The 26,073-nt window shown below is 42.8% G+C and overlaps 1 protein-coding gene across 3 annotated transcripts in view; it reads left to right on the top strand.

Moving 5' to 3' along the window:
* BCAS3 (BCAS3 microtubule associated cell migration factor) overlaps positions 1 to 26,073 on the top strand; it is a 4,343,716-nt gene that overhangs the window by 2,229,781 nt on the left and 2,087,862 nt on the right. For all 3 annotated transcript variants that reach the window (XM_078679810.1, XM_078679809.1, XM_078679811.1), the window contains exon 16: positions 1,974 to 2,124. In XM_078679810.1, the coding sequence (XP_078535936.1) occupies positions 1,974 to 2,124 (151 nt within the window). The remainder of the gene's footprint in view (positions 1 to 1,973; positions 2,125 to 26,073) is intronic.

Genomic DNA, 26,073 nt, shown 5'->3' on the forward strand with positions numbered 1-26,073 from the left:
GATTTCTCAGGACCTTATTCCATTCTAGATCAGGAATGTAAATATGTTATACTTTTAGTGGATTATTATTCGAAGTGGATGTACCATGAATTTGTTAAAACACCCGACTCTGATTCTGCTATTTCATTTTTGAAAAGAATTTTTGATGTAGAAGGTGCCCCGAAAGTACTTGTTAGTGATAATGGCACCCATTTCGTATCTGAAAAGATGAAAAAATTTCTGGGCGATTTAGACATCAAACAACTCAAAGTTGCATTATACTCCCCATCCTCTAATGGGTTGGTAGAAATAGGAAATAAGGTTATAAAAGAGGGTGTCCAAACGGCATTATCTAATAGGATGGACGTAATTAAGTTCATCAAGGAAAAGGTATGGCATTACAACACTTCCCCACATTGTACTACAGGTGTCTCCCCTTTTACTTTATTGAGAAAGAGAGATTCTCATTCCAATTTATTTCCTTCCTGGCTTCAGGAGTTGTCGGTACATAAAGAAATTGACTTGAACTCTGTCCGCAAGAGGGTAAATGCCAAACAAATGCATATGAAGAAAAAGTTTAATACAAAATGCAACACAATTCCTGTTGAGATTTCCGTGGATGATTGGGTATTGATTAAGAAACCTACTAAGATAAAGAAAGGTGAATCCAAGTTCTTTCACCCTTCAAAAGTTCTTAAGGTTAGTAAAGGGGCTGCTTTCATTGATAATAAGGGTTGTTGGAACAAACGTCATCTAGTAAAAGTTTCTCATCACCAAGCTAACATCATTAGAATGAAGAAAAATTAACCAGTTGAGGATCTTGATTGGAGCCATTGGCTGAATTCTCCTGTTAATGAAAGTGAAACATTTGATACACATCTTCAACACCCTGGTGCGACCTCCCCAATTGCCTGTACTAACCCTTCACACACAATTTCTTTTCATGGCAGAACCATCAGAGCTCCTAGGAAATTTGATGATTTTGTCAGATATTAGAGTGTGATAGTTCTTTCTGATAGTAACGTAAACAATTTTATTGTATTTTTATTTCATTGTTATTATTGTAAGGGGGAAGGTGATGTAGTAGTTACTCATGTTCCATCGCGTGATACATCACGCGATGCTGATGTTATCTTGTTATAATTTGAACATACATCCACGCGCACTGTGGTTACATGTATTGTTATGTCTTGAGTGCGTATCCACGCGCGATCCATGCGCTTGACGGTTGTCTTCAATGTGTGACCAGTCACCGTTGGAGTTCGCCTGAAGACGGATGCATCGCGCACTGGGTGAAGTTACCTTAATGAAGAATAAACCTACTTCTTCAACTTGACTTCTGTTTCCTGTGGAATTCATTATCATAACAGAGACTGTTCGGTGCTAGTCCGAGAATAAGTAAGGGGGCTTGATGAGCACGAACCTGGTATAAGACTGGACAATTCGGAACAGAGTCAGGTAAATGCGATAGAGTCCTTCCACAGCTTATGCGCCCTCACTGTGATCTCTAGGATTCCGTGCAGGTATCAGAATTTCGCGGGAGCAGGAGGGCTGGTCGGGTCTCTCCTGTACACTGTGGGCAGTCTACAATATTACCCAGACGGCCCGCTGCATGATAACGTTCATTGGACTACTGTTTGCTGTGGTTGTACATCAAACTCTAATTTAAAAAAAAGAATTCAAAAATTAGGTATTCTGAGCAGTTCCAAAATCCAGGCAGTTGTAGGCTATTTCTCGAATATTTCTTGTGTGCATACTGTCATTTGGAACGCAGATGTCACAGTGCCATGTTTGCTGTCCTCCGTTTTGCATTTCTGGATCATTTTCACAATGTTTCTACTTCTGCCAATTTGTTTAGCATACTTAATTTTCAATTTTGCTTCTGTTTTACAGTTCGTTAATTGAAGGTTTTAGTCATTGTGTGGTTTTGAAGCGCCTGTTGACGTTCCAGCTTAAATAACACTTACCAATGGAGCTATTTTTTCTCCATTCAGGCAAACTCAACAACCAAGACAATTACAATAACTTTGCCAACAACAACCCTGGTAATCCGCGTCTCTCGCCTCTCCCCAGTCTTACTGTTGTGTTACCTCTCGTTCAGATCAAGCAGCCTATGACGTTGGGGACTATCACGAAGCGCACTGGGTAAGTGAGCATCTTTACTTCTCACTATATGTGGGCACAGTTGTATTGCATTGTAACATTCATATGGCGCTTACTAACCCTGTGTGGGGTGCTGAAGTGCTTGCCTATATGGGTATTTACAACAAGGGGTGGTGATGGACAGAGTCTCTGAATTAAGCAGAGTACTCTCACCCAGTCAAGAGATCAGGGCTAGATCCAACACCGTTTTTTAGCTCATTGCACCATCCCAGTTTCAGAACCTGGCTGTATGCAAATTAGTCTGTCCCTGGCCCAGTGCATCATGGGAACAGGGCAGACCAGACTACAAAAGCCAATTCTTACACTGGGAAGGAAACAAGCTTCCGGGGACCGGTTTCTGCCATTTCAGGCGTCTTCGGCCCGGCTTGCTTGAATCCTGATGGTGCAATGAGCAAGGGACTCACATCTGAGTATACCCTTCCACGCTTAGGGTGGACAAAATTATTTACAACAAGGGGTGGTGATGGACAGAGTCTCTGAATTAAGCAGAGTACTCTCACCCAGTCAAGAGATCAGGGCTAGATCCAACACCGTTTTTTAGCTCATTGCACCATCCCAGTTTCAGGACCTGGCTGTATGCAAATTAGTCTGTCCCTGGCCCAGTGCATCATGGGAACAGGGCAGACCAGACTACAAAAGCCAATTCTTACACTGGGAAGGAAACAAGCTTCCGGGGACCGGTTTCTGCCATTTCAGGCGTCTTCGGCCCGGCTTGCTTGAATCCTGATGGTGCAATGAGCAAGGGACTCACATCTGAGTATACCCTTCCACGCTTAGGGTGGACAAAATTATTTACAACAAGGGGTGGTGATGGACAGAGTCTCTGAATTAAGCAGAGTACTCTCACCCAGTCAAGAGATCAGGGCTAGATCCAACACCGTTTTTTAGCTCATTGCACCATCCCAGTTTCAGAACCTGGCTGTATGCAAATTAGTCTGTCCCTGGCCCAGTGCATCATGGGAACAGGGCAGACCAGACTACAAAAGCCAATTCTTACACTGGGAAGGAAACAAGCTTCCGGGGACCGGTTTCTGCCATTTCAGGCGTCTTCGGCCCGGCTTGCTTGAATCCTGATGGTGCAATGAGCAAGGGACTCACATCTGAGTATACCCTTCCACGCTTAGGGTGGACAAAATTATTTACAACAAGGGGTGGTGATGGACAGAGTCTCTGAATTAAGCAGAGTACTCTCACCCAGTCAAGAGATCAGGGCTAGATCCAACACTGTGTTTTAGCTCATTGCACCATCCCAGTTTCAGAACCTGGCTGTATGCAAATTAGTCTGTCCCTGGCCCAGTGCATCATGGGAACAGGGCAGACCAGACTACAAAAGCCAATTCTTACACTGGGAAGGAAACAAGCTTCCGGAGACCGGTTTCTGCCATTTCAGGCGTCTTCGGCCCGGCTTGCTTGAATCCTGATGGTGCAATGAGCAAGGGACTCACATCTGAGTATACCCTTCCACGCTTAGGGTGGACAAAATTATTTACAACAAGGGGTGGTGATGGACAGAGTCTCTGAATTAAGCAGAGTACTCTCACCCAGTCAAGAGATCAGGGCTAGATCCAACACCGTTTTTTAGCTCATTGCACCATCCCAGTTTCAGAACCTGGCTGTATGCAAATTAGTCTGTCCCTGGCCCAGTGCATCATGGGAACAGGGCAGACCAGACTACAAAAGCCAATTCTTACACTGGGAAGGAAACAAGCTTCCGGGGACCGGTTTCTGCCATTTCAGGCGTCTTCGGCCCGGCTTGCTTGAATCCTGATGGTGCAATGAGCAAGGGACTCACATCTGAGTATACCCTTCCACGCTTAGGGTGGACAAAATTATTTACAACAAGGGGTGGTGATGGACAGAGTCTCTGAATTAAGCAGAGTACTCTCACCCAGTCAAGAGATCAGGGCTAGATCCAACACCGCTTTTTAGCTCATTGCACCATCCCAGTTTCAGAACCTGGCTGTATGCAAATTAGTCTGTCCCTGGCCCAGTGCATCATGGGAACAGGGCAGACCAGACTACAAAAGCCAATTCTTACACTGGGAAGGAAACAAGCTTCCGGGGACCGGTTTCTGCCATTTCAGGCGTCTTCGGCCCGGCTTGCTTGAATCCTGATGGTGCAATGAGCAAGGGACTCACATCTGAGTATACCCTTCCACGCTTAGGGTGGACAAAATTATTTACAACAAGGGGTGGTGATGGACAGAGTCTCTGAATTAAGCAGAGTACTCTCACCCAGTCAAGAGATCGGGGCAAGATCCAACACCGTTTTTTAGCTCATTGCACCATCCCAGTTTCAGAACCTGGCTGTATGCAAATTAGTCTGTCCCTGGCCCAGTGCATCATGGGAACAGGGCAGACCAGACTACAAAAGCCAATTCTTACACTGGGAAGGAAACAAGCTTCCGGGGACCGGTTTCTGCCATTTCAGGCGTCTTCGGCCCGGCTTGCTTGAATCCTGATGGTGCAATGAGCAAGGGACTCACATCTGAGTATACCCTTCCACGCTTAGGGTGGACACAATTATTTACAACAAGGGGTGGTGATGGACAGAGTCTCTGAATTAAGCAGAGTACTCTCACCCAGTCAAGAGATCAGGGCTAGATCCAACACCGTTCATCACCACCCCCTTTTCTGAATCGTTTTTGGCCACTATAGGTGTGGCAGGGTATACTCAGACATGAGTCCCTTTCTCACTGCTCCATCAGGATTCAAGCAAGCCGGGCCGAAGAGGCTGAAATGCCAGAAACCGGTCCCCGGTAGCTTGTCTCCTTTCTGGTGAAGAATTGGCTTGGTAGTTTGGTCTGCCCTGTTCCCATGATGCACTGGGCCAGGGACAGACTAATTTGCATATAGCCAGGTTCTGAGCTGGGATGGGGCAGTGAGATAAATAACGGTGATGGATCAAGCCCTGATCTTTGGACTGGGTAAGAGTGGTCTGCTTAATTCAGACACTCTGTTCATCACCACCCCCTTTTCTGAATCGTTTTTGGCCACTATAGGTGTGGCAGGGTATACTCAGACATGAGTCCCTTTCTCACTGCTCCATCAGGATTCAAGCAAGCCGGGCCGAAGAGGCTGAAATGCCAGAAACCGGTCCCCGGTAGCTTGTCTCCTTTCTGGTGAAGAATTGGCTTGGTAGTTTGGTCTGCCCTGTTCCCATGATGCACTGGGCCAGGGACAGACTAATTTGCATATAGCCAGGTTCTGAGCTGGGATGGGGCAGTGAGATAAATAACGGTGATGGATCAAGCCCTGATCTTTGGACTGGGTAAGAGTGGTCTGCTTAATTCAGACACTCTGTTCATCACCACCCCCTTTTCTGAATCGTTGCCTATATGGGTAGCACACTACACCCAGTAGGCTGTTTGGTTGTAAGTGTGTTGTCTTTGTTTTGATCCTTTGTGAGAAGTGTTCCCATGTTGTGCGTGAGGACCACCAAAGTGTTGGCTATTGTGGTATGGGACACAGTATTTAGAAGTGTAATGGATGAAGAAGTGTTGGAGATAGGCCCACAGTTTGACTTACAGTAAGCTGGCAGTTTGATTTACAGTACGTTGGCAGCTTACAGTGGCTCCCTTTTTGTTTTTTTTTATATTCATAGTCCACTTAGCAGGTTACTGTCATGGATTGTTCATTTTAAGATCATTTGTTTAAAGTTTATGGTCCTGAGCAGGCATAGTTTAAACAAAGAAGTGGTAGAGAGATATGTGGGATCAACTTTGTTAATATCATCCCAAATCTGATTGTCATTGTGAGATGCCAAGAAGTTGTCGTAGTATGTTGCTAGTCTGGAACTGCAGTGTTGGACTACATTATAGTCCACCATTGGCCAGGGATATGTCGCAGATCTCTTCAGTTATTTTGTGCGTGTTTATTTGGTGATGGGTACATATTGCTGTGGACTGGTATAGTACTAGGTGATGGATATTACTCTTAACAGTTTTGTCTTATGCGAATGCAACAGTGTCAAGCAGTAAAAGGGAATAATTAATCAGCTTACATGAATTACAATGCTCTGACTGTTGACTGTTATGGTATTAGTTTTAGTGTGAGTTATATATAATATTATTTATCACTTACTACCCCGGATGAGGAATTGTTGTGCTTTTACGCTGGGCAGCAAGCTGGTCCAGGTCCCAAGGTTAATGGTTGTTTTATTTTGGTAGGTATTGTTGGATATTGAGATTAGTCTTGTGCTCTACAAGGAAACATTATATGCTCTTACTCCAGTTTCTGTGTGTTAGATTTAGATTTAGTGGAATAGGGGAATATGGGAATTTTATGCATTGGCTGGTGGTATTAGTATGATGGGATAGCTACAGGAGATCAGGTATTGTCAGGGTGCAGGATATGACTTTTAAAGTAGAGGTTGTGATCTTTTAAATACGGAGAGGACAATTTTCAGAAACACAATAGTGATGTAATTTAGAGTAGGCTGTACTCCGAGAGTAGAGGCATGCAGAAGATGGAAAGAGAGGAGAGGGTTGTTTGAAAGAAAAATAAGAGTGAAGAATTGGAAGTTTTAAGTCAGTCAGTTTTTGCTGGGTTTGTAGGAGTATTGTGGAGGCTTTTCGAGACTGCATGCAAATCTGTAGAAAGTGTTATCTCACTATTGGCCATGCGAACTCCACTGTGCACAAACACAACCATCACCTGTGCGTAAATAGTAATCAAATAAATGTTTATGCTAGATATGTGATGAAGGAGAACCATCTGTTGTACTGGATTTGTGTAAAGTAATGCCTGTCAGGGCAAGTAGTACTGGGGTTGTGTCTCGTCTGGAGTGCCCACAACATAGGTACCATGAAGTGTGCAAGCTCCTGCACCTGACTGTCATTCAGCCTTCCTGTAGTAGTAATCAGACACACAAAAAGGAAGATACTCACCTGAGCAATAGAAGCTGTAGTCCCACTCTTCACACTTCCCATTTGCCAAACTGGCAATGCTTTGGAGGAACAAGTAATGAGTAGTCCCTCCCTAATAAGGATTACTTTGAATTTGGAAGGAGGTCTCCATTCCGTCCCACCACAGCAACTGGTCTTCACCCTTATGCCTTGAATGAATATATGACCATATACAAATCATCTATTCCTACAATATTTTGGTATATACTAAAGCGTGCAGTGGTTATAGAGCCTTGCTTCAGTTCACCATGGACTCTATAGAGTGGTAAGTGTCCAGAGTCTTTTTTTTCTGTGGCAAGTTGCCTGCCCCCTGCAGGAAGTGCAGCAGGCGAACTGACTCATGCGTCATCAGTGATGTCATCAGTGATGTCACTGACCATGTCATGAATGATGTAATATGTGACATCATCAGCAGTGGATTGCGGGCGCGCGAGTTATAGTGAGTCCAACTAACTATAACGTGGGAATTTCAATGGTTTTGTATGAGTAAAATGTTCAGCTAACTATAACTGGTGTGAAACCTATGGTTATTTCAGTGAATTTCAAAGGTTTTTTAAATGCTAATTCCTAACAATAACGACTGTGAAACCTATTGTTTTTTCAGTGAATTTCAATAGTTTTTCAAATGCTAATTCATAACTATAACGATTGTGAAACCTATGTTTTTTTTAGTGAATTTCAAAGGTTTTTTAAAGGCTAATTCCTAACTATAACGTTTGTGAAACCTATGGTTTTTTCAGTGAATTTCATAGTTTTTTTAAAAGCTAATTCCTTTGTATATCGACTTTGTAACCTACGATTTTTAGTGTTTTTTTTTTTTATTAGCTGTTTTTTAGGTCTCGCCTAGACGAAAGCAAAGCAAAGCTTTGCTGTCTAGGGCGAGACAACTTATGTTGTTACTTTTGGGGGAATGTGGACAGCAAAGTGTCACGCGCTTTTTCTTGCCGAGATTGTACCTCGTGAGCGCGCACGTCGCCGTGCCTCATATTCCCATGCGCAAAGAAAGCCTCACTCACGCATGCGCACATACACAGCCATACACACACTGCATACACACACGCACCCCCCCTTAAACAGACACACGCGCACACAGACAGACAGACGCACGCACAGACACACTCAAACAGACACACACGCGTACACCCCACCCCCACTCACCCCTCCTCTCCCTCAACACACTCACCGGTTCTGGCGGTGCTCGGCGGCGGTTCTGCCTCTCGGGCGGCGGTAGCGCTTTGCGGGGCTCTCTCACCACATGAGAGCCCCGCCTTCCCCATGCGCCCGGCGGCTCTTCACCCGGCCCCCCATCTCGGGACCGGGACTCAATCAGGAGCCTTCGTGGCTCCTCGGGCAGTAGTTTCTCTCTCTCTCTCTCGCCGCGATGGGGCGGGACTTCCGGTTGGGGCTGCGATGGGATTGGCCGGCTGCCCAACCGCTTCCGGGTCGTCGCAGGCAGCGCGGCGGCCCGGCGGGGACTTGAACAAACTCCTGGGCTGCGGTGGTGAATTAAAGGCACAGGAGGGGTGGGCTCCCTCCCTAATTTAAATATGCCGCGAGGAAGGCACTCGCTCGTTTTTTTGTTGCTTTTGCGATTGCTTGTCTTGACGCCACGCCTTGTGTATATATGCTAACGTATTGCAAGACCATTTCCCTGCTCAAATTCAGACCAATGATGACTTTTTATAAAACACACAGTTTGCGCCTTCTGCATATCGGTTTCCACTGATGAAACACTTCCTGAATGTTTTACGTTCCAGACAGAGGAGAAGCTTTGTAGTGTAGTTCCTATCATCCCAATAGGCTCTGCGCATTGGAATAATACCTACAATAGTAAAGGCCTAGACCAGACGTTAACTAGGTCTACTACTGTCGATACTAGACTTAAAGTTTTGGGTTTGCCAGCTTAGCTCAGAGTTCACTAGAAACTTTCTCGAATGTTCAGGAAAGAATTAACTCCCCTGATTAGACAAGAAGGGATTTAGTTTCTGACAACCATAGAACATGACAACTTTGCTCTCCCCTAATCAAGAGTATATCTCGAGAGTCGTGTGAACAAAAGGCAATTTATTTTACTCAGTCAGTACGTGCATTCTTAGTCTCATCAGAATGTAGAGAAAAGGAAGAGACGGGCGTGTTCAATAAAAAGGTGGTATTTATTGATCAGTCTCTTTTCTCATACAAGAGAAATGGATCGATATTATTGCAATACTTATAGTTAAGTAAAGTGCATACATTAAAAGCAATAGTATAAAATAATACTGTAAAAACATTGATATGGTTTCTAAGCCATATGATGTTTTAAAATGAATAAAATATATTACATACACATATACATTTGACTAAACGTACTCAACTGGTGTTTCTAAATACGCCTACCCCGTGTACCTGACCTAAGCCTAATACGTGGGCGGGAATAGAAAGTTACAGTTTAAGTTAAGTTTGTTTTTGCCAAGTGAATAACTAAAGAATTCTCTGTGAGGGGTTATTCAGTTCTGTACCTGGAAGTTAGGATGAATGAGGGATGGTATCTCTCTCTCTGGTCTCGATATTCCAGGCTGCCTGCGAGGGCTGCCCAGAAACGCCGGGGCTGGAATTCTCGGCAGGAGAAAGCAGCGCGTCTCAGCGCGTCAGGAAGGCGGGGCTGCGCCAGCGGGGTCTGCTCTGCTCTTCGCTTCGGCAAGTATGGCTGCTCCGTCTCGTCACCATGCGTGTGTTTGCATAGGGCAATGTCGGTAATATTTATACCTTTAAGGTGCCGAGATTGACGTAAGGATGGACATAGATACGTCAATAAGGATGTCATACGACTTGCTCGTTAGCACATTCTTTTTGCTGAAGTTCTCGGTGAAATCAAAACAATGGCCGCAGGGTTTTGCCCAGGTTGTCATAGGTTTGATTTGTTATGAGAACGCCGTATGCCTTATCAGGGGCTGGAGGAATATCGCTTGTCTAATTAGATCGCAAGCGTTATGACCTAATCAGATAACACGTTCCTGTGCCGTAGTGTGACTGCGTCAGATAACGGTATCTGCATCATGGGGATTTTCTGCCTCATGGGCTGATTACTAGTTAACTTGTTAGTTTACTAACCAGAATAGGGTCAGGAATAGGGGGATCGATTCAGGACCTATAGGAATACATCACACCCACTCCACGCTAACTATGGTCATATTTACTAATCTAGGCATAGTATAACATAGTACAACATACTACAGAGTATAGTGTATACCTTACCACCCCAAAATACATAAATGCATTTAGAAATTTTCAAATATACGGAAAAATTGCAGTCATATGTATTGTATGCACTCAAGCTGTAGAATAATGCTAAAGTAATCACGCATTTGTATATATTATTGCTTATTTTGTATATGAAAATTTACACATGAAATGGCTCTTAATACAGAAAAAAAGTTCGAGACCATTCCATCACATAATAAAATATTTGTGAACATACCAGCGGGCAGCTAATGTCTATAAGCTATCTAAAATATAGAAATTTTAGTTCTTTAAGAATAGTTCTTACTTTAAGCAGAAGATAGTGTCCCGAAAAATATGCAAAAATATTTTGGGGCTGTTGAAAAACTTGCTGTCCGTGAACTGGAGGGAAAATTGTTCATGTGACTGTATTTTTAAAGTTGAAGGCCGAATTCAGGGAACGCCGTGTGCGAGCTTGCTCAAAAGTCTCTATTTCTGCTCTGGAGAGAACATCATATCATTCATTCTTTCGAAAAAGCTGTCAACAGCTTCCTGGGAAAGTTCCACTAACTCGGAAATAGGTGTAATCATGCATTCGTGCGCATGATTGTCTCCATTGACATTCTGATTTGCATTGCTGACAGAAGGTCGTACCTGTTCGATGCTGCTTTCATCTTGAACTTCACTACCCATCAATCGTAGTGGTGAAGCTTCCACGAATGCCGTCATCAGGATTGGTAGCCTTTGTGGGCAGCACAAAGCATGAACCTTGATCGGGCTCAACAATGTTTCTGCATCCATTGGCGCATCCGATTGTAGCGTCAGACAGGTGTCTAACACGCATTCTTCTCCGCATAGCAGGCACCTTAATACAGGTAAAACACATCTTTGTCACATTGGTCGAAATGATAGAAACCAAGTCATATTTAGGTCTCTAAGCCGGGAGAGTCCCAGGATTTTTGATATCCGGTCTCGGTATCCAATGGCTAGGATTGTTTCTTCCCTTGTCGCAAGAGTTTTGTCTGTGACATGGGTTGCCATTACGAAAAATAAGGACTAAGAATAGGATTCCTGCAATTAGTCCCAGGATCAGGGGAAGTCCGCCAAAAATCGAATGGACGAAATCTGGAAAAATACCCAGTATGGCTTTGAATGGTGTTAATGCCATCGAAAATACTGTCTTAAATACCTTTGAGATCCCATTGGTATCAGAAATATTTAAGATTTCATTTAGAATTTCCGTGAAATGTATGGGGGAATTAGTTGATAACAATGAATGTATCTCTGCAGTCGTCCTTGCGACTTGTAGATCATATGTTTCTTTTGATGACGAGAGCCTGGTAGGCGTCTGAAGAAGCACTGTTTTCATTCTGCTTAAAGTATCTATTCGAATAGAAGTAATTTTCAAGTTGGGCCATGCCCTTGCCTCCCTGTCTGGAAAGGAGCTGGGGAACAATGAGCGTCCACAGCACTTGACCTTCGCAGTCGTAGTTACTAGATAAGGAGTCCCGGGCATAAGACTACAACATCTGCGGTCTACAATTAGAATGTAACTCCCATTATAGAGTCTTTGAAAGAATGGTTCTATTTCTGTTGCAGGTGCGCCTTGCTGGTGACATGAAAGGTTGTATGAATTCCCTTCACAGGCTCCATGCAAACTAATTCCGTTACACAGAAGTGTGCCGCTTAGTGACATCGCACAATTATTGCCACTAAGAAACACTTTCTGTCCTTTATTACTGACACATGCATGTGAATAGGGCAGGTTCCATGTTGTTTTAAGGTACCCCTTTCCCAATTTCTCGTACATGCCAGCCTGTATATATTTTTGGCAGTATTGAAACCTGAAGGTTGAAATTGGAATATTAATTATCCCATGTATTATCCATTCACTGACAGGTCGTTCTGACATTGTCATTGGTAATCTCTCAAGTTTCTCAATGCTCAGGATTGTATAATCAGCACCCTTCTGGGCCATACTGATTTGTCTATCAGTAAGGTTAAAGATATAGAATAGTGACGTCATGTTGTTTAAACGCCAAGGCACATAGCCTGAACGCAGATTTTGTAACGTCCAGCCAAGCTGTACAATAGAACGCAATTGTGACAGACCGTGTTGTAATAACAGTAAGTCCTGCGATAATATGTCGATTGCTGAAGACACAATGCTGTCCAAAGAAAAAATTCTGGAGGACAGAGTCATTAACCCATTGTCCACTACAGAAAGTGATTTTTCCAAATTAATACGGTCAATTTCAAGTATTCTCTCTGCTGTTTCAATTTGAGTAACCTTCCAGGCCTCATTGTATGCTGCATATACAGAGGCTGCTATGAAACGTTTTTGACGCTGTTTGCGTGGTCCCATTATGAAATCACGCAAGTCAGCACCATCAGTAAGTAAAGTTAGGTGTTGCTTAATTTCTGCCAGTGTGGAAGTTTGCAGCCATTGAAGGCATAATTTGCCCACACTGTAGGTGGTTATTATCCCTGGGTGATGTCTTTGGGGATATCTAGGGTCTGGCCTGGTCATTTTGAACCCCTGTGTTTTATTCAGGAATCTGTCTTGACAGTTATTAGTATCTGTGGGCCAGATCAACCACTGTTTCCAATCAGGATGTGTTCTGTTTTGGTTTAATATATGGTTTACGTCTATCTTTTCATCTGTAGAAGTGTTGCTAAACATTGTTGGTTTTGGAATAGACGGTTTAATTAAATCTTTGATTTTGGCTAGGCCAAGACAGGTGGTTTGTTGAACAGTGTCATTTAAAAATATCATTTGTTCTGGGATCATGCAGGCTCTAAACAAAGCTTCTATACCCTGTACTTGCCAATCTTTTGTACCCCAAACACTTTTCAATTCAACATTTTTGTCCCAATAATCAAAACCAAAGGTATTCATTTTTTCAAAAAATGAGTCTGAATAAATCAATTTTGTGTTGGTTATCATGGTCTTGGTTCCTGTCTTGTTTGACAATTTAAAATAGAATGCTTCAGCATTACTTGTGTTAAAACCTGAAAAGTATGAATATTTGTCATAGAAGGTTCTTGAGCTTCCTTTTGGAGGGGTTGCACAATGTTCCCATTGATTATAATTTAAAACATTTCTAGGCTGTGCAGATTTATGTAGAAAATGGTTACCATAATGGTTATAACAGTACATACTATCATAATTTGTAGAACCCTGCAAATAATCATGTTTGGTAAATTTAGCAGACATTACTAAGTCAGACATCATATTATCAATGCTTTCGAAGTCCCAATCATCAGCAAATGAGCTTGGTTTTGCAAAGTCACTCAATGAGATCTTGATTTGGTGTGGATATTTCAGGATTTCGACCGGACCATACATTTCATAGTCAGTGTTGTCCCAGGCTACCCCACCAGGTATCGGATTGGCTGTGAAGTTGGCTGAAGAAAGTTCTCTTTTCTCGACGTGTGAAGATGTGTGTGGTTTGAGGATCAAGTTGATTTTCTGACTTGCTGTGTCCATTTTAGCATATTTTCCCTCAATGAAGCGTCCCAAAGTTAGTACCATGATGAGCCAAAGTATGAGGATAAATGCACCAAAACCCACCCAAAATTCAATCCATGGGGAAATCAGATATGTTTCTTTCAGTTGTTTCAAAAGTTCTTTAGCTTTATCTTTAAAGGTTTTTGATGATGGCTGTGTTTTTTGATTCACTGAAGCCTTCAGAGGAATCATCGAAGTTTATGAAGTATCCGGATGCAGTTCTGTCAATTGTTCTAATTGGTTCAGGATTTCTGTTTCTTGCATTTTCACTTGGTACTTCATTATAGATTGGTGTGTCTCTGCTAAATGTTTTTATTTGGGTTTTCAGAGGTCTGAGTTCTATTGCATTGTTGCATAGTCCTTGTTGTTCTTCTGTAGGCGTTTCGAATGTGATGAGCCTCTTCGTTAGGACCTCTGTACTGGTAGCAAACCTAGGTGTTCTGCTACTTATTGGGAGTCCACTTGGCCTACTGTTTGTTATCGGCCACATGTTGTGGTTTTACCAGGTCGATTGATACAACTCGGTTCTCCTTTTTTCCAGCAAGTGGCGGTAGTACAACTGATCTTGTCCCGTTGACAGACAAGACAGGAACTGCTTTTCTGTAAGAAGGCCCAAATTCCTTCTTTACCGCGATCTTCTCCCTGACTAGATCCCCGACTTTTGGAATCCAGACAGGTCTTGCTGGGACAGTTGGTGGTTCTTCAGTGGTTGTTGGCTGTTGTTTCAACTTTATGTTGCTCAGGTCTTTTCTTGTTTTGTTTAAGTCCTGCAAAATAGCCAAACGGTCTTTGATATCAAAGCTTTTTTCTTTCACCACTGAAGTCTGACTATCAATGTCAGAGATCATCATCCTAGTTCCAAATAATAATTCGTACGCACTGAATCCCTTCAGAGAATTTCTTGGCAAGTTATTTAGACTACGTTGGACACTTATTAGATGTTTGACCCACCCAGCTCCCGAACCTAATATCCTTTCCGCTATAGATTGCTTTATGCCTTGGTTTTTTCTTTACACCATCCCGTACCCTCAGGAAGGAAGTGAGAAGATTCCCGCTGGACTATGCTCATTTGGTCATGTTTCCCCTCAGGCTGGAGTGCTAGAGTGAAGACAATGGTCAAACGTAGCATGCTCTTAGCGTATATGCCATTTAGACTCGCAAATCTTTGTATAACAGTCCGGACGTCAGCCGAGTGCTGGCGATCTACATTATAAGTGGAAACTAGCCTGTATATGTTAATCGCAACCCTTCCTTTTTACTCTTGATTTTTTCCGGAGTAAAACGATGAGGTATTAAACTGTTTCTCTCCCCACTGCGATTTCTGTTGCAGTTTGGGCAGTTTTTTACAAACATGGTGTGACGCAGACTCATGCCTGGCCACCAGTACCGTGATTGTAATTCTTTCAGAGAATCTTTTAGTTTGAGGTGTCTGAGACCCTCACCCATATGTGCGTCTGCGATTAACAAGTTTCTCCTGTCCATGTTTGGAATCACCCTATCCCCCACTCCAGGGATTCGAGCAAAAGGGACGGAGTTTGCATCGATTATGTATGTATAATTGAGTGGATAATTGATCGGTAACGCTGAGCAGTCGCCTTTTGATGACGTTTTCACTGCCAGCACTGTTTCACCGTCAATGTATTTTAATGTACGCTTTTTCCGAACTACGGGAGCCGATTTAGTTGCTGCCGCTGTGGCTGTTTCAGCCAATGAATTCCCTGCAACGTGAACGCCATCACGCTGATGACTCAGTGAGTGTGTCACGTGAGTCTTTGGTAGTTCTTTTTTCAAAAGAGCTATTTGTTCCCAGAGCAGTTTCTGCTTTATTAGTGCATCTGTGTCAACTTTGTAACCGTTTTGAATTCATGTCTGCAAATCCTTGTTATATGATTTGACGCAGTAATATGAATCTGACACTATAAGTGTCGGGAATTCGCGATCCGCATTATCTAGCGCCATTTTCAAAGCTACTATCTCAGTTTGTTGTTCTGAATTAGTTTCTACTGAGTGTGTTTTTGTTAATAGAGGTTTTAGTTTACCTTCCGCGTCACACTTCTTTTGTAAACCCACATGTGGGGTTGTATGCTTGTTCTCCCCAAACGGGAGGTTGAGCATGTCCGTCTGTATAAATTACACAGGCGTAATGTCGTTAAGGCAGAATGTCGATTGGCAGAGGGAATATTCTTTCATATTCTAGATTTTTCAACTCTTCTAGTTCTAGAAAATTGTCAGCCAGGCTATACTTGATAACTCATATCCTAAGAATAGGACTGTCAGATGGGCAATTCTGGATTTTTTAAAGTTGAATTTGTAACCCTCTGCTGCGAACCCAAATATTATGGTGTTCACTCTCTTCAAGTGAGTCTCCAAGTCATCATCTGTTAAGTAAATGTCATCGACATAAGATAATGCTTCATCATCATATAATTGTAGTAATTCTGTTACTCTCGCTGAGAATACCCCCGGGCTGTTCTTGTACCCCTGGGCTAACCGACAGAATTGTTTTTGAGTGCCATTTATTGAGAACGCAGTTAAATATCTGCTCTCTGGTGCTATGTTTTGACAAAAGAATCCATTAGAGATGTCCAAGGTTGTTTTGTATTTTTTGCGCACTATGTTATTCATTAGCGCAGCACTGTGTGAGTTTTGCACTGCAAAAGTTTTGCAACATGTGTTAAGGTGTCGGTAATCCAAAACTAGACGATATGAATTGTCTGGTTTGGAGGCCGGAAACAAAGGGTTGTTCATTTGTGAGGTGCAAGTTTCAATCACCCCCTGGTATTCTAGCTGATCTAGTATTTCATTTACCTGTTTTTTAGCTTCTTGCTTAATTGGGTACTGTCTTTGTGCAGTAGGTTGTGATTTTAACTGGATTTTGTGAGGAGGAGAGTCCTCATCCCATCCCACGTGATTTTTATATAAAGCAGGAGCTAGAGCCACTGCCCATTTCCTGGCAAGTGTGTACTTTTTATGAATTGGAATATGATTTGAGAAGGCAGGCATAATTACTTCTTCGCCATGAGGGCACTCCCTGACAAACTCTGGTGGCCAGTTTTTTTCAGCTAGAAGGATATCATAGCCCTTGGAGAGATTATCCCAAAATAGTCCCCTAATTTTTCTAGTCTTATCCCCCTCTATACGCAATGTTATTTCGTATATTTTATGAGGTTTGCTAACTCTGGTGTCCGCAGTTTCCACTTGAAGATATTCATTCGTGTCCACTGTCTCCAGATGATTCATAAGGACTTTGCGAGCTATGCTTACTTCTGCTGCGCTGTCTAGCATTGTCTGAGCCCATTCCCCGTTTTTCAGTTGTGTCCTCAGTATTTTCGGCATTGTTAACTACCTTGATACTGGCTACCTTCTTTTTTGGAAATTGTAATTTCTTTTTTAGCTGAGCAGGTTCCTTGTCTTTGGACTTGGTGTGCTCTTCTCTTTATTCTGATCGTCCTCTTCTTTCCGATTTCTGCGAGGAAGTCTGAAAAGATTGAGAGGGACGTGTATCAATGTCTTGATATCTATCAGGCTTTTTTATATTATCCCTATTTCTAAGGTTATATCTATTGCCAGAGGGGTCACTTTGTGGTGACCTGTGTCTCTGGTTCGGAGATTTTTCTCTTCGCCTAGGAGACCTTCCTCTGGACTGGAATTTCTTTTCTTTAGGATTGGATTGTTTGTTTCCATCCCAGTTCTTTTTTGGTGATGTAGATTTATTATTATAAAATATTTTTTCAGGACTTTCAATCAGTTGTGGTTTTACTGGTATCCCACCTAAACTATCTCTGCCTAGTTCCTCATAGGATTTTTCTATGATTCTGGCTATTTCAGCTGGTTGGTCTGCTATATCTGTCTCTTTTAACCTCTGGCGGATCGCCACGTTTGCTGCTTCTCCTTTTATGTTGGCTAATAGTATAGCCGAGACCTGCTTGAAGTCTTTCAGTAATTTCATACCAAGAGTTAAAGCGGGTTCTGGACCATATTCATCTTGAATTTGTTTTAGCACATCTGGTATTACCGAAATGGATGAAACACCGTGCGTTTTTGTGTAGATGGAAGCAAAGACTGTACCCCAAGTGTCACAGTCCTCTATGTGTGGTGCGATTCCCATTGGGAGACAGATAGTCAGAATCCTGTGTTTTTCTAATGGGGTGGTGTCAGGAAACACCGCCTCTATTTGGGTGATTTTCTGTGCCAACCAGAATGGTATTTGTTCCCGTTTAGCCGGTACCTTCCCTAGACAGGACTGGATGTTCTGTGGTGTAATTTTATTCGTGTTCCCCTGGTGAGGGGTCAGCTGTGGAAGTTTAATCGCTGGCTGAATTGTTGAAGTCCGCATCACATATTGGACTAATTGTCTATGTATTTTTATTAATTGTTTTAGCTGTGTTAACAGCTCTGCTGCAGACATCCCTTCGATGTCTGGATGTGGTGTGTATCCAGCTAGGACCGGCCACGTTGCTCCTGGTCTACCTAAAGGACCGAGCCTGGTGATGTGATTGTTATGTTTTAGGGCGCCATCAAATAAGAGCAGGTGCTCTTGAAATTTGAGTGGTACTTCCACCTCCTCGAAAGGAGTGTACGTTTCAGGAGGTTCCTCTATTTTGTAATAGTGGAAGTACTTTGTTACAGCATTTGCTGCTGGAAAATGTATCCATGAATAGTATACCTCTGTCTGCCGATATTCGTGTGCCTCAATTACGAATATGACTGTGCCACCTCTAGGTGTCAGTCCATTTTCTATAAGTTTTAAAGTTATAGATCTCCTTTTGATGACCGGGATGAGTATTATATCCGGGTCTGCATCTTGCATAGTAGCATCAGCTGCTGCGAGTTCAGTTGCTAATCTAACTGCCTCTCTTTCATCCTCATTGTCTGACATTTTACTGTCCAAAAGGTTATTTTGTTTGTTTGCAGATCAGGTTTCTTGTGGAAACAAAGATTAGATGCACAATATTTTGGAACTGTGTATCCTTCAACGTTGACTATACCAAGAACCATACATAGGAGTTCCCTCCTGCGAGGTCTGGCGGATATTACCTTTCACCCACTCCAGACGTCTTTGGAGTATTATGGGAAAAGGGGTCTGAGTGAGAAAGCACGACTGAGTTACTCTAAATGTCTTACGTTAGTTTTATCGCCCTTTCCAAACGCGTTGGGCGCCATGTAGTGTAGTTCCTATCATCCCAATAGGCTCTGCGCATTGGAATAATACCTACAATAGTAAAGGCCTAGACCAGACGTTAACTAGGTCTACTACTGTCGATACTAGACTTAAAGTTTTGGGTTTGCCAGCTTAGCTCAGAGTTCACTAGAAACTTTCTCGAATGTTCAGGAAAGAATTAACTCCCCTGATTAGACAAGAAGGGATTTAGTTTCTGACAACCATAGAACATGACAACTTTGCTCTCCCCTAATCAAGAGTATATCTCGAGAGTCGTGTGAACAAAAGGCAATTTATTTTACTCAGTCAGTACGTGCATTCTTAGTCTCATCAGAATGTAGAGAAAAGGAAGAGACGGGCGTGTTCAATAAAAAGGTGGTATTTATTGATCAGTCTCTTTTCTCATACAAGAGAAATGGATCGATATTATTGCAATACTTATAGTTAAGTAAAGTGCATACATTAAAAGCAATAGTATAAAATAATACTGTAAAAACATTGATATGGTTTCTAAGCCATATGATGTTTTAAAATGAATAAAATATATTACATACACATATACATTTGACTAAACGTACTCAACTGGTGTTTCTAAATACGCCTACCCCGTGTACCTGACCTAAGCCTAATACGTGGGCGGGAATAGAAAGTTACAGCTTAAGTTAAGTTTGTTTTTGCCAAGTGAATAACTAAAGAATTCTCTGTGAGGGGTTATTCAGTTCTGTACCTGGAAGTTAGGATGAATGAGGGATGGTATCTCTCTCTCTGGTCTCGATATTCCAGGCTGCCTGCGAGGGCTGCCCAGAAACGCCGGGGCTGGAATTCTCGGCAGGAGAAAGCAGCGCGTCTCAGCGCGTCAGGAAGGCGGGGCTGCGCCAGCGGGGTCTGCTCTGCTCTTCGCTTCGGCAAGTATGGCTGCTCCGTCTCGTCACCACGCGTGTGTTTGCATAGGGCAATGTCGGTAATATTTATACCTTTAAGGTGCCGAGATTGACGTAAGGATGGACATAGATACGTCAATAAGGATGTCATACGACTTGCTCGTTAGCACATTCTTTTTGCTGAAGTTCTCGGTGAAATCAAAACAATGGCCGCAGGGTTTTGCCCAGGTTGTCATAGGTTTGATTTGTTATGAGAACTCCGTATGCCTTATCAGGGGCTGGAGGAATATCGCTTGTCTAATTAGATCGCAAGCGTTATGACCTAATCAGATAACACGTTCCTGTGCCGTAGTGTGACTGCGTCAGATAACGGTATCTGCATCATGGGGATTTTCTGCCTCATGGGCTGATTACTAGTTAACTTGTTAGTTTACTAACCAGAATAGGGTCAGGAATAGGGGGATCGATTCAGGACCTATAGGAATACATCACAGCTTGAATCATAGGAATTTGTTTTAGTACAAGGAATGGAATGCGTTTAGGAAATGTGTCCTGGTGGCTCTGGAACTGCGTATGCATGAGGTAATGCCTTGCTGTGCCAGGAAGACATTAGCTAGCTTTCATATTTAAACCATGACTCTAGCAAAGCGAGAATCTCTACAAAAGAGCAAGACATACAAGGGTGCTACTTCTGAAAGATTAAGCCAGCACCGGTTGACATGTTTGCAATCTAAACGTTCAGTTTACCTCCAAAGGCAGTATACGAGTGTACCACAAAACACAGCTGCATTTTAATCTCACCATTGTCGTCCTGCATGGAAGTGAATACGATATCGGAACTGTATTTCTCACTCTGCTCATGTCTGACACTAGTTCCGATGCTGTTCCGCAGCAACTGTCTACAGTACAGAAGGGTGTAATAGACCACATCGCTGTCACAGGGATGTGTTTGCTCACGATCAATAGGGTGAAAAGTGGGAGCTGTGGTAGACTTTCAAGGACACCGTCGGGATAGAAAGTCATGTGGCAGTAAAGGCCACACATGGCGCTTAAACCAGGAGTTTATAGGAAGTGAGGAAGAAGTGAACAGGAGGTCAGCGACTTCTGATGAACAAATCTATTTCTACTTTATGACTTTGTAAAGTGCATACTAACAATGGCATCCCTTCTAGGCAAAGACCAAAAAGCAGCACATCAGGAGGACCCTAATTGAACAGAAGAGCTTCCATCACTATTCTGAGATTAGCCAAGATGATAACTTTTGCATATATCTGCGAGCTTATGCGAAAACCACAAGCCAAGGACTGCAACGTGCAAGTTCTCTCTTGAGATGCACCTTCTCAGATGAATGCCTACATTTTGTCAATGGGCTGACCAGAAGGGCACACGCTGAATTTCATAGCCCAGCTAATACCAAATTATCCTGACTTCAAGCTGGGGGTGATGGGAGATGGGTTTAACACAGCATACATTTGAAAGTAAGAACCAATAGCTTAAATTTTAATATAGTTTCTAGAGCTCGTCAATGGAGGAAAAAGCAGTTTAAAGAGGAGTATCCGCCAGTTGCAGAGTTACATTAAGAAGGATTAAGGCAGGTATGACAAATGGAAGGTATACATAGGATGTAAGGTAAAAAGAGGATCACTGACACTCACTCACACTGACTCTCACTCACACTAATTCTCTCACTATCACGGACAGACTCTCCCACGCTCGCACTCACTCACTGTCACTAACAGACTCTCACTGACTGACTCTCCCACTCTCTCTCACTCACTAACTGACTCTCTCACTCACTGACTAACTCGCCCACTCATTCTCACTCACTCACTCACTCTCAACACATATTGCAGTACAAATGCAATAGGTGTCACATTTGCGAAAGTTATAAGTATTGGCATTGTCATACACAATTCCAATAACTCAAACTTTAATGCTGCAAGACCTATTGCATTGTAAATGCTTGTTATAACTATGAATTATTATTAATAAAAAAAAAAAATATTTGTTCAATGTATTTTTCTTTTTTCTTAATCATTTTTTCCTGGTGCGCTCAGGGTGCGCGCACCGGTAAGCTCACCTGTATCATTTTGTCTTGGAGCGCTCAGGGTGCGCGCACCGGTAAGCTCTTCCGAGAGCGCAGCGAGAGCGCTATTTCTGCGTTCGTAAAAAAAAAAGTATGAAAACTAAATAATAATGCAAGACATTCAGTACCATGCTTATAAAAGTAGTATTTTTGATTTTCCGAATTAAAATGATTTTGCATTTCCGTAAAGCTAGCACAACGTCATTTAGGCGCGCCGCGTAAGCGCCCACGGAAGCGCCTACGTTCGTGCTGCGTAAGCGCCCCCGGAAGAGCTCCGGTGCGCGCAGCGTAAGAGCGTCAAGTCATGTGACCTTAAAATAACTCTTTTCATTGGTTGTTAACAGTTTTTTTTTAACAAATAATGAAAACCCCATCCATTTCCTTCACTTCTTCTTTCACTTTTGTGACTGAAAGACATGTTTTTTGCTGCTCATGCTTTTTGTTGGAATTATAATGGCTGCAAGACCCACCAGTAGCAGTGAGGACTCAGATGGGTTCATAGAGGAAGAGGCTCCTCAGCCTAGAGTAAAAGAGGATTTCATATGGAAATTTTTCTCAATACCTGCAGACCAAAAAAAAGTAAATGCTCCAAGGTGGAGTGCCAAATTTGTCATACTGTCCTGTCACGGGGTGACCCTACCAGGAAATACTCATTTGGAAATTCGACCATGATTAGGCACGTTCAGAGGAGGCACCCCCAGAACTATGCCCGGGAGAGGGTCAGAGCTCTGGCACGAGAGGCTCCAAGGGATGCTTCTACTTCAACTGGAGGAGCAACTGTATCGGTGAGGGGGCGACCAGAACAGCTGATTCCAAATATTCAGCCTGTTTTCGACGGAATCACTATCAAATGCAAAGATTGTGATTAATTACTTTGTTATGGTGAACAAAGTATTATGAACATTGTCCAAACCAGAGAAAATCACCGCTGCCGTCCCCACCCCTAATTTTGATTCTTTTTTTTGCTCCTGTTGAGCAGTTTGCCATTCCCTGTTTTTGTTTTTGTTGAGAAAAAAACGAAAAAATAAGAAAAAAAAGTTTTTTTAGAACTACCTCTAATTCTCAAAAAAGAGCTGTATTCTTAAAAAAATCAAAAAGAGTAACTGAAGTGGAGTGCAGTGAGAGAGGAGAGGAAAATGAGTGAGAAAGTAAAGAAAGGGACGAGAGGGGAAGGGAAGTGAAGTAGGGGGACTGAAAGAAGGTGAGTGTGGGAGGTGAGTGAGGAGAAGGAGAGTGAACATGTAGAATTAGGATAAGTGAAGAAAATGTAGTAAAGGAACGGGGGTGTGGAAGGATAAGAAAAGAGCAGTGATGGTTATGAAAGAGTGGAGATACAGACTGGATAAAGGCAAGTGAGTGTGAGACAAGGTGAGTAAGGGAGTGAAGAGACAGAGAAAGTGAAAGAAAAAGTGAGAGTAGAAGACTGAGTGAGGGAGGAAAGAAACATAAGTGAGGAAGTGTGGCTGTGTTATAGGGAGTGAGCGTGATAGAAGAGGAGTGACAGACTAAGGGGTCAGAGAGAAGGAGGCTAACAGAGAGAGAAAGAGGGAAGGGGAGTGTAGAACTAAGAGGACAGAGGGAGTAAGAGAAGGAGTTAGTGAAGTGAAGTAAGGAGAGTAAGTGAAGAGAAAAGAGTGAAGGAGCAAAAGAAGGAAAGAGACAGGAAGGAAAGTAAAGGTTAAGGTCTGAAAGAAGGTGAGTGTGAGAGTATGGCTGAGTTATAGGGAGTGAGCGTGACAGAAGAGGAGTGAGTGGCTAAAGGGATGGAGAGAATGAGGCTAACAGAGAGAATGAGGGAAGGGGAGTACAGAAGTAAGAGGACAGACGGAGTAAGAGACGGAATTAGTGAAGTGGAGTAAGGAGAGTAAGGGAAGGGAAAACAGTGAAGGAGTAAAGGAAAGGAAGTGAGAGGAAGGAAAGTAAAGGAGAAGGTCTGAAAGAAGGTGAGTGTGGGAGTATGGCTCAGTTATAGGGAGTGAGCGTGATAGAAAAGGAGTGAGAGACTAAGAGGACGGAGAGAATGTGGGTAACAGAGAGAGAGTGAGAAAAGGGGAGAGAGTAAGTTAGAGGACAGAGGGATTGAGAGAAGGAGTTACTGAAGTGGAGTAAAGGGAGTAAGGGAAGGGAAAAGAGTGAAGGAGCAAAGGATGGGAAGAGAGAGGAAGGGAAGTAAAGGAGAAGGTTTCAAAGAAGGTGAGTGTGGGAGTATGGCTGAGTTATAGGCAGTGAGCGTGACAGAAGAGGAGTGAGAGACTCAAGGGACGGAGAGAATGAGGCTAACAGAGAGAGAATGAGGGAAGGGGAGTATAGAACTAAGAGGACAGAGGGAGTAAGTGAAGCAGTTAGTAAAGTAGAATAAGAAAGTAAGGGAAGAGAAAAGAGTGAAGGAGCAAAGGAAGGAAAGAGAGATGAAGGAAAGTAAAGGAGAAGGTCTCAAAGAAGGTGAGTGTGGGAGTATGGCTGAGTTATAGGCAGTGAGCGTGACAGAAGAGGAGTGAGAGACTAAGGGGACGGAGAGAATGAGGCTAACAGAGAGAGAATGAGGGAAGGAGAGTGTAGAAGTAAGAGGACAGAGGCTAGTAAGAGAAGGAATTAGTGAAGTGGAGTAAGGAGAGTAAGGGAAGGGAAAACAGTGAAGGAGTAAAGGAAGGGAAGTGAGAGGAAGGAAAGTAAAGGAGAAGGTCTGAAAGAAGGTGAGTGTGGGAGTATGGCTCAGTTATAGGGAGTGAGCGTGATAGAAAAGGAGTGAGAGACTCAAGGGACGGAGAGAATGTGGGTAACAGAGAGAGTGAGAAAAGGGGAGTGAGTAAGTTAGAGGACAGAGGGATTGAGAGAAGGAGTTACTGAAGTGGAGTAAGGGGAGTAAGGGAAGGGAAAAGAGTAAAGGAGCAAAGGATGGGAAGAGAGAGGAAGGAAAGTAAAGGAGAAGGTTTCAAAGAAGGTGAGTGTGGGAGTATGGCTGAGTTATAGGCAGTGAGCGTGACAGAAGAGGAGTGAGAGACTAAAGGGACGGAGAGAATGAGGCTAACAGAGAGAATGAGGGAAGGGGAATGTAGAAGTAAGAGGACAGAGGGAGAAAGAGAAGGAGTTAGTGAAGTGGAGTAAGGAGAGTAAGGGAAGGGAAAAGAGTAAAGCAATGAAGTAAGAGAAGAGAGAGGAAAGAAAGTAAAGGAGAAGGTCTGAAAGAAGGTGAGTATAAGAGAGGAGTGTGGAAAAGGGGAGTAAACGTGGGAATTCAGAATAAGTGAGGCAAGCGCAATACGAGAACAGAGGTGTGGGAGCATCAGAGAAGAGTAGTGAGGTTAAGGAAAAGAATATAGGTAAAGTAAATTTTGTACATCAAACTTACCTTATAAGTAATGTAAACTTAGTTTCATATTTTCATTTAACTTTATATCTGTGAAAGACAAAACAAAATAAGTTACAATATTTATAATATATATTTTACAATACAAGAGACAAAGTAGGAGATTAACAAGGGTGAGAGAGGGTGAATGAAGGGCAGGGAAGTTGATGAAAAAGGGAAAATAAAGAGAGGATAAAAGTAAGTTAGCTTGAGACAAGGGAATTTAAGGAGTGAGAATATAGAGGTAGTGAGGGAAAGAGTGTCAGAAAGGAACTGAGTAAGAGAGCAAAGAAAGGTAAGTAAGGGAGTGTGGGTGAGTTTTAGGGAGTAAGCATGACGGAAGAGGAGTGAGACAGTGAGAGGATCCAGAGACTGAAGCTAAGAGACAGGGTGTGAGGGAAAGGGAGTGAGGATGTGAGAGGACAGAGGAAGTGAGAGAAGGAGTGAGTGAAGTGTAATAAGGTGAGTGAGAGAAGGGGAATTATTGAAGGAACAAAGAAAGGAAACAAGGGGAAGGGGAGTGAAGTAGAGTGACTGACAGCTGGAAAGTAGTGGATAGAAGAGAGGGAAAAGGCCGTGAAGGAGTGGTTAATGAGAATAAGTGAGGAAAATGGAATAAGGGAAAGGAGGTGAGGGAGAGTGAAAAAAGGCCAGTGAGGGTGAGTTAAGAGGAGTGATAGAGGGTGGAAATAGGTAAGTGAGCATAAGAGAATGGGAAAATAATATATATTTAATAATAGAAAATACAAAATAATTTCAACAACATGTTATATGGTTTATTTTTGCTGTTCTCAGAATATATTAAATTTCACTTAAAACAGTGACTTCAATAGTACTCATC

This window comes from Lissotriton helveticus, chromosome 3_1 (genome assembly GCF_964261635.1).
Source record: "Lissotriton helveticus chromosome 3_1, aLisHel1.1, whole genome shotgun sequence".
Classification (NCBI taxonomy): Eukaryota; Metazoa; Chordata; class Amphibia; order Caudata; family Salamandridae; genus Lissotriton; species Lissotriton helveticus.